General features: G+C 37.3%; 1 protein-coding gene across 2 annotated transcripts in view; it reads right to left on the reverse strand.

The window, feature by feature from the left end:
• The window catches only part of LOC111344283 (uncharacterized), a 9,773-nt gene extending 256 nt beyond the window's left edge, over nt 1-9,517 (reverse strand). Inside the window, exons 1-8 of one of the 2 annotated variants that reach the window (XM_022951501.2) lie at nt 9,108-9,517; nt 7,538-7,806; nt 6,575-6,884; nt 4,250-4,312; nt 3,429-3,538; nt 2,266-2,463; nt 1,260-1,674; nt 1-1,111 (exon numbers count right to left, since the gene is read on the reverse strand). The exon at nt 1-1,111 is cut by the window's left edge and continues 256 nt beyond it. In XM_022951501.2, coding sequence (XP_022807236.2) covers nt 825-1,111; nt 1,260-1,674; nt 2,266-2,463; nt 3,429-3,538; nt 4,250-4,312; nt 6,575-6,884; nt 7,538-7,806; nt 9,108-9,132 — 1,677 coding nt within the window. In that variant the 5' untranslated portion in view covers nt 9,133-9,517 and the 3' untranslated portion in view covers nt 1-824. The remainder of the gene's footprint in view (nt 1,112-1,259; nt 1,675-2,265; nt 2,464-3,428; nt 3,539-4,249; nt 4,313-6,574; nt 6,885-7,537; nt 7,807-9,107) is intronic. The other variant, XM_022951503.2, reaches the window with a different exon arrangement.
• Nucleotides 9,518-9,577: the final 60 nt, after the last annotated feature.

A 9,577-nucleotide genomic window follows, 5' to 3' on the forward strand; every position in this document is an offset into this window, starting at 1 on the left:
AGAAATGGTGTGAAAACAGGTAGTTACGAAAACCAAGACCCCGAAAACGAAGACCTAAGACCCCCTACGAAAACGAAGACCCATTACGAAAACGACGACCCATCACGAACACGAAGACACATTACTAAAACACCATTACTCCCTGTGGTTTTCACCAGCAAAGAATTCAGGTGTCTTGTTTCTGTATTACTTTATTGTTTTTATTGTTTTTATTTTTTCCGTAACGGGTCTACGTTTTCGTCAAGGGTCTTTGTTTTCGTAGGGGGTCTTCGTTTTCGTAGGGGGTTTTAGGTCTTCGTTCTCGTAACAACCCACAAGGCTTACTAAAATAAGCACACATTTGTCGTGTAGAGAAGGGTAAGAAATTCCTGCTGAAACTATCATCCCGTTATCCGAGAAGACTAGAATGACCATCTGACCATTTGCACACAACACATACTTCTGAGTTATTTTAAGAAGCCGAGTATCGGTTCGATCTGAGGCCTAACTCTCGACCCTAGAAATTAAGCTTATCAGACTACGCCTGAACTCTTGTTTGTTCCACTTTTTAAAACGTGGAGGGAAATACTCTACTAAATTTTTAGTAACTTACATGCCTAAACTTGAGAGCAATAGAAACAACATATATTAAGCTATGTCCCTGCAGAACTGCACTGTTACGCCCTGTAATAACAGTCAAGGTGTTAGGAATCCAATTATATGTTACATAATGATAACAAGCTGAGCCTCCTAAACACCACAGGACACCTATCAGTATAACTGGTTTTCGTATGTAGACAGGAGGCCACTACAAACGGCGGGTGATAGTTCATGATGATTTATGACTAGAATTGAGATGGTGAAATGGCAGTGTCCCCAGTAGCTTCTAAGTACCGTCCACATCTTCGCACCCGCCGAGTAAGTTGCCTCAGAAATCCTTCCAGGACTTCATAGCCTGGCTCTTTGAAGCCCTGATATCTTGCTATTCTGCTCTCATCCAGGTCATGAGGCCTCTGTCCAGTCTCCCCTTGCAGCCGATCGAGTTGTTGGAGCCGGTCCTGTGCTCCCTTTATATCTGTCTGCAGATGAAGATTTTCTGCTATTCTCAAAGCCTCGGACACTGAAAGGATGGCTGATGAGAAGCAGGAAAAAGTAATGTTCAAATAAGTATAATGACACTACACTTAGGCTATCTTAAGAATCAATTTATACGCACCATTGCAAACAAGTTACATTGAACAAAACTAACAAAAACAAAATTTCCAACTGTCACGTCAAACCTTCTTCATATTGCCCTTTCCTGGTCAGTAGGTCACCATAGGCATTACAAAACAATGCCTTGTCTCTCATTGGGCAGTTTATGAGAAACTCTCTGTTGAATTGTTGAACATAACATTCCACTTTGCCTAACGCTTCGTTGGACACAGCTATCTGCAGGTTTGTGGCTTGGTCTCTGCTAGAGTGAAGGTAGAAGAAAATTATTCTGATCAGAGCCCTTCTGGGACAATTAGCATTCCCTCTTTGAGTTTTGTTGAGCTGGTGCCTGTAGTGCAGTATTGCATCTACCATGGCTTTCTCGAGCCTCCTTTTTTCTGGCTCAGTGATTCCCACAACAATCCCCTTCTCAGACAACAGAGCAGCAAGACAGGTTCGATTGATTGCAGTCTCTTCACCAAGGACAACGGCCTCTAGGAGCTGCAAAAAAAAAAAAAAAAAAAAAAAAGAAAGAAAAGAAAAATCCCGTAAGCCCCTTCCAACCTGCCACGTATAAACTTCTTGCTCTCTTCAGAAGGTAGCAACAAGACTCTGAAACAGAGCCAATCAAAATCATACAGTAGAGTACTTTCAGAAGACAAGGCATCTTCCCAGAGCAAATTTATCAACTTTGCTTTTTTGATGTGAATATGTGCAGAAAAAAACCAATTTCATAGCTGCTACATATTTCATTCAACAGAAGCAAATTATAAAAAGGGCCATGAACTAAAGTGGGGATGTTCTCAGGTAAGTTTTCAGTAAGGTGTGAGGTGAAATGAGTAAAAAGACAGAAACATTTAACAGGGGAAGGCAACAAAATGTCTCTCACGGCCGGTGAATTTCATAGCAGCCTAGGTAGCATGAGCAGATTTTTCATTTTCTACACATTCATTAGTAGAAATAAGGCTTATGTCCAGATGTAGATACAATGTAATAATAGAACCTAAATAGCTAAACCTTGGTACATATAAAACCAATGGTGCCAACATGAAATGAAAAATGGTCCTACAACATGTAAATGGGGTAGCTAACCTCAGTAGAAGAGTCCAAAAATTCCTCTGCCTTAGCAAATTTCCTTTCCATCTTGTAAGCACTTGAGATTGTGCATTTCACCCGACCAACAATGGAATTAAAATTTGGTGAACGGTTGGTGTTTGCTTGAATGCAGATACTCTCACCCAACTGCTTACATCCCTCATAATCTCCCATTTGATACAGCAGAAGACTTTCCTAAAATAAGTATATGAAATTATAAATAAGGAATTCAAGTAAATATTTCTAGGAATACTATTAAGATCATGCTACTACTCATAATATTGTAGTTTATTACGATGAACAAGCATTGGGAATTTTTTGTTCTGACATAAAAAAAATAAAGGCAAAGTTTTAATTTTTATTTTTTTGTGTGCTTGTGTGGCTGCATGTGCCTGTTCTTGCATCCCATTTTGGTCATGAGGCACAGACCTCACAAACCTCACAAACCTTGCAGTGCTCAGTATGTAAATCATGACCTCAAGCCAAATATTTTTCTGTCCAGCCCTCCCACTCAGTCAATAAGTACCTATTATTGTATGACAGGGCAGTGTGAGGTAAATCCCAGTATTCTGATTGGTTTTTACTTGGTCTGTATTTTCTATACAGACTATTTTCACGAAAATGGTCACATACTGTGTGTTTTAGTTGTGAAAGCTGCAGGATTGGTCTGAGTGCCATATAATTAACTACTTCCTAACCTCACTTGCTCAAGCTGTTCTGGGGAATATTGGTCCTTAGTCATTTCCTCACACTTAGTTAGTAAGAAGTTATCATAACTATATCTAGCAGTTGGTACCTGTGCTGATCAATTTAGCAGGCTGTATTTCATTTAAAAGCCCACTAAATTAAAAAGTTTGTTTTCAATGAGGTCTTTCCCAATTTCACTGTATTTGAATACAGAGATACAAGACTCTTTTTCTGGGTCTGCATGTACTAGCAGTAACTTACAGAACCTTGCTTTTATACTTGGTTTATGGCCTGCACAGAAAAAAAGTACAGACCTTGAAATCAGTTTGTAAGAAGTATTCAAAACACAAGCACTGTAATGTGCTAAACAAAGGCCAAGCAAATAAGCTTCAACATCTTAACAGTAATTTCATGGTACTGAATCTATGGAACTATAAGACTTGTATACTCTGTAATAATGTAACATTGACTACCTCCAGCTTTACAGCAAGACACAAATCCTGCAATAAAGCCTCTGAATGACTGAACACATCTTTGGTCTGCAAGAGACGGAGTTGATCTCGTCTGAAGCATTCACTTGCACCTGACAAGAAAATATAACAATTTTTGCATGACATATTTGGTTTATTGCAAGTCAGAGCAGAGCACAGTGTCTTTCCATTCATTATTTCTTCCAATATTCAGTATACTGTGGATAAAATTCAATGACTCAAAAGTTGCACACAAAATATCAGATTCTTTCAACAGAAAGGTTTGCTCCAAATGTATCACAGGATTCCTTATTGTACAGGCAGAAAAATTGGACATCTTAAATGATACGGACTGTTCTGTTCTTGTCCTACCTACAGAATCAAATTGAAAGTACATCTATGCTATTCAAGACACAATCACAACCATTGAAATACAAAAGATGTACAGAAAACATTCAATAATCAAATAAATTATATAATTATTGAGAGCAAATGCCCCTAATTAAATCAATTTGACAAACATCCATTAACCATTTACACCTTCACATTGGTATTCATATTCTCCACACTGTTCCTTCTACATTCCCTTTGATAATGATAGGAGAATTTGTTTGACAATCAGGAGCTTCTTAGATTAGTGATCATTTCCTTTGTTCTCCTGACCTGAAAATTTGATTTCTGGGTGATGTACTGTGTGGAGAAATACAAAGCCAATCACTTTAAGGGTTTTAAAAAAGGTCGATGTCGGTAATTATAGTTAAGTTGTTGTGATAAATAAATAAATCAGGTAAATGTACTACAGTTTTCCTTGTCCTTAAACCTACCATTTTCCACTAATTCCTGAAAATATGATACAATCTGCTGAGCTTCTGGAGTTCCCAAAATACCTGATGTATGTAAAAATTATACAATCCCATTGCGTATTGCAATATACCAGCAGAAACCCACTGTTTTGCCCAAAGTGTGTTTTCCTGGAAATGTTTTGCTTGATCTCAAGTTGTATCCCGTGGAAAAAAGGCACTTACAATAGTCACAATTAGAAGCTTATACTTGCCTTACCAAACTACAAACTATATTAATTTTTATACAACCTAAAATGATGATCACAGGCTACCCATTTGAAATAAAGTCTATTGAAATAAAATAAAGTCTAAAAAAAACTGTTACTGACAGTACATAACATGTACATAATGCAATTTTTGTGCTGCCATTTGTTGCAGCCATTGCATAGAATGATTTTAACCGCCTCCCGGTTAGCTCAATTGGTTAAGCGCGGGACTGTTGTTCGGGAGGTCGAGGGTTCGAGCCCCGGCCGGACCAACACTCAGGGTCTTAAAATAATTGAGAAGAATATGCCACCTTTCAATAACATCAATCAAGAAATGGTTAGATATTCTAGTCTTCTCGGATAGAGACGAATAAATGGAGGTCCCATCTCCTGCATCTATTAATTAGTTAATTTGGTGAGGCAGGGGACGTTAAAGAACCCACTTCACGAGATTACTGTGATGTGGTCTGGCCTGGTTACTGGGAATTGGGGGAAGGGGGCATCTGTCATATTCGCCTTTATTTGATTGTAAACTGCTTAGCAGTCTGGTAAAAGTCCCCCGCACAGTGTTGTAAAGCGCCACGAGTTCAAGATATGAGCGCTATATAAATACAAGTTATTATTATTATTATTAGAAGGGCTTCTTGATGAGAACTTACAAACTTCTTGTATTTAATGTATAGATGAACCACTTTCCATAAGAATTTTTGATGGTTTGCAGTTCAAATGAACAAATGACAAGTTACAGTTTTCTATTGGTGGGACTTATATACTAGGTGCACCTTTATCCAAGCAGAATCAAAATTCTGATCATTTAATTGGTTAATACTAGTGGCTCCATTTTAAAAAAAACCTAAAGACAAATTTAGTAAAGACTTATCGACAGGAGTGATCTATAAAATCAGTTGTAAAGATTGTGACAAAGTTGTATCGGTCAAACATCAAGAGCCTTAAGATCCAGGATTAGAGAACACAAGAGAGCGATTTTCATGGGAGATAGAAATTTTTTATTAACCCACCATTGTATAAAATACAATCAAGATTTTGACCTTGAGGACATCAAGATCCTTGACCGCTGTTCCCAATGGTCGATAAGATTATTTTTAGAAGCGTGGCATTCAATTTGTGAACCGAATTCCATTAATGAACATATTTACATTCCTGACATTTACAAGGCCCTTGGCAATCCCAAGTGACGTTTCTGTGGCTCTTTTTAAAGCCCTCATTTGCTTTTGTAGCCATTTTATTGCTGAAGAAGGTTAAAGTATTTTAAATGAAATGTCCACAAACAAAGTTTTTAAGTCAGTGACAACAAAAAATTGTTATTTAGTATCATGCCTGACTACAAATACAGTATTTTTAAATACTAATGTTGTTAACTTCTTTTGTTGAAATAAACAAAAGTGAAAAATCACACCTTCCTTACCCTTGGCACCAATTAACAGTTATCATTTAGTTAAGAAAGTCATAAGTATAAACAATAGTAAATAATCACACATTTCTTAACTAAACAATAAAGTATACCTCAATAAACAATAAAGTATACCTCAGTATACCTGCTTAGGTGATCTTTTTTTTCCACATTGACGCTGTTGATTAGCGTCAATGTGGAAAAAAAGATCACCTAAGCAGGTATACTGAGGAAGGAAATATAGGTCAATTGACTACTCCCTAATTTGGTTTAATAAAACTTTGGGAGAACTAGCTTTTGGTCTGAGCAAAGTGACTTTTTTTTTAGCAATACAACTTTGAGATTGGAGGAAACAGTTCCAGGCAAAACACACTTTGCGTGAAACAACTGCAACTAATGCAAGCATCCACACTATAAATAGGCTAGGCTTAATATTCAAAAAAGCAAAACTGGACAGAGCAAAATAGATATCCATTGAAGTGTACTACTGTGGTTAAAGACAATTTTTAGGATTTTTTTACTGGCATTGGGTAACTAACTGTATGCAATAGTTTGATTTTACCTCTGTCAATTTAAAATCCAATTTAGCTGGCTCATTATATCAAGTGTATCATATGCTGGCAAGCCAGACAAGCATACGCAGATTGCATATTCCAATTCCATTTTGGTATGCACAGAACAGAAACTTACCAACAAGTTCCTTTTTACGGCAGGGTAATTCCACTGATGACAAGGAATGGCCATCACAGAAATCAAACAAACTTGTCTGTTGAAAATGGGTCAGTATTCGGAGTTGTATGTCATCCAGCAATTCCCCAGTTATTGCTCTGAATTCTAGGGCAATGTAGTACTCAGTAGGAATACTAGCTGGGAGGAGAAATTCAAAATTCCCTGCAAAATGGGGCAACTCATTCCCTCTACAGTCAATGGCCAATGTTTCTGCCAAATACATGGAACCAGCTGGTTTCACTTCTGCTTTAATCACACCAAGTCCTCCATTCTGCAAACAGAATACAAATTGAAGGAAGTTTGAGAGCTGAAGTATATATTTAAAGAGTCACTGGTGACCTCATTGATGAATATTGTTTGTTAATGAGTAAAGAGTTTGTCAAAACAAGTGGAGTACAGGAACACATACAGTACACAGGGCTAGGACATGCAATGTGCATATGAAATAATGAGCCAGTGCTGCTGAGAGTAATTACCATGAATATATTTTGAATTCATATTGTCAGGCTGCTCACATCAATACCTCAGCAGAACAATGACTGTTTTATTAATGAAATAATGACATCAAAATTAATAATGAGGAAAATCAATTCTATTAAAAAGGTTAAAGAACCTTCACTTTATGTAGAGGATCATTATTAACAAGTACCAGGTAAACTTTAAAGTTAAGAGAAATGCCTACAGAAAGGGAGGCCTACAATTTGTTCCAGAGGGCTAAAACTTTTATTAAATCTCCCAGCTTGTCTTAAAGATTGGAAGGAAATACAACAAATCATGGGGTTGAAAACAGTGTCCAAGAGAACAAAGCAAGTTGCAGACCTGTAAAAAAATTACTCAGCTTGACAACTAGACATCAAGTTCTTTTGTTAGCCCTCTCTTAATATCTGTATCATATGGATAATAGTGTATTGTGTGTTTACATACTATTTTGAATTGTTGATTTCCAGCTGCGACCAGACGGCAGTCAAACAGCTCTTGCTTGTCATTGCTCAATGCCACCACCACATGGATTATGACAAATGGACCAGGAAAAGACTGTAATCCATTTGAAGGTGAAGAACAGAGCGAGTCTTCAGGCAAAACGCATCCAAGATTATTTATATGATGCCGACAAGTCTTCCAAATTTTCAACTTGCCTCTTACTATCAATGGGGCCCAACCTTCAGGGCCACAAGTTATGAGGGGCTGGGACCCTGGGAAAATAGAGAAATTGCTGTCAAAATATTCACTACTGTGACACAGTTGTTAAACACAATCTTACCTGGATAAAAAGTTTGATATTTAAAAAAATATCATTTTGTAGCTTTCAAGCTTGATATTTAACGTACATGTAACATACCAAGTCCACCAGCTAAAGTGTATAAGAAAACACTTGGCATTAGCTCGTATAAGTGTTTTGCATTTATAGGACAACAAAAAAGCTTACTTCATGCATAACTATTTCACTGATTAAACTAATTTATTCTTCTTCAAAAATAAGACAAAACAAAACAAGATGCCCAGGAGCATTCACAAGGGAAAAAGCCACATTTTCAACATGGTCTGCCTCATGGGAAGTTTTCAGCAACCATAAAACCGAAATGTTTTCCGTCCTTTCTTGCATTGGAATCCCAGTTGGAAACTCAGATGACGTAATTCGAAGCATTTCAAACAACATCGATTCCACTTTTCAGCAATGTACTGCTGTAAATGTGCATTGCATCAGACATACAAGTATTGTGATGAAGCTCTAACTCAAACCAAAGTTGATTGCTTTTCGTCGGATTACTGTCACGCATTTACCATAAATTGTACTCTCTTCTTGAGACCAAAATAACTCAACCAGTTTTTGTTCCCTTATAAGTCACTTTGAGTACTGTTTTATTCTCGATTTCAGCTATGCCTCCTCTCAATTAATTCATGGCAAATCAGAACAAACTAAACTCAATCAAAAATAGATTTTACAGTGTAGCAGTCGTGGACTCTGTCTTCTTTTGTGTTTTGTTTACACAAAATAGCTATTAGTCCCATTCAGGTTTCGTATGCAACGTATTTTCATAATGATTGCGACTTGTTCAAAACGCTCCCCTTTAATGAATCGCTTGACATATGCACGCCTAAGACAAAGTTAAATATTAAAATATATTTACAGCGCGTTAAAAGATTTACTCGAAACACCGTTTGTTCCGTATTTATTCGGTTCTTTCTTACTCCACCACAGCTCCAATTCCTGATTACTAGAAAATTTATACTTTACCTGGAAGATTAGAGCCATGAAGAATCGACTGTAGTGTGTCTAAATTGCGTCAAAAGGCGAATGTCTCGAAGTATGCAACTGCAGCTGAACAACGTTGCGCAAAAACAAAAATAAACACTAGGACTCGACCGATTTATGAGGACGAAAGTGAAAGTGAAAGTGAGGACTGAGATTTCTCGACAAAAAAATAAAAGATTCAGCTCTTCTCTTTCGTGTAACCAGAAAGATTACGAAATCAATCACATCTCATCCTCCTACCTTTACGGCTTTGCTCCTGCTGCATTGGGATCAGATGTTGACCGCCATGAATAACTATAGTACGCTCCGCGCCACACACTATAACTATTGTCAAGGTTCAAAGTTTCCTTTTTTGTAATCACGTGATTTACTGTACAAATGACGTAAAGGAGAGTTCACAGTTCAGTCGAGTAACTCCCAAATTACTTCCGCAAATAAGTAAATTCCCCGCAAATTATCTTCGTACGATCAATTTTAGATTACCGATGAAATCCAAAAGCTCCTTGAGTCTAAATCATCCTTATTTCCAGTGCAAAGTTTAGGCGTTAGGAAAGTATTTCAGTGGGTTATAATCAAGCAAAAAGACTCGTCGACGACTTCCAGTTCTCCTTAACTCAACAAGAAAACAAGAAGGCAACTCAACCCTTGTTACTGTCCGCCATTACTCTGAATTGGTTTTATCCCGAGGTCCTGGGTTTGAATAAAATGAC

This window comes from Stylophora pistillata, chromosome 1, assembly GCF_964205215.1.
Source record: "Stylophora pistillata chromosome 1, jaStyPist1.2, whole genome shotgun sequence".
Taxonomy (NCBI): domain Eukaryota; kingdom Metazoa; phylum Cnidaria; class Anthozoa; order Scleractinia; family Pocilloporidae; genus Stylophora; species Stylophora pistillata.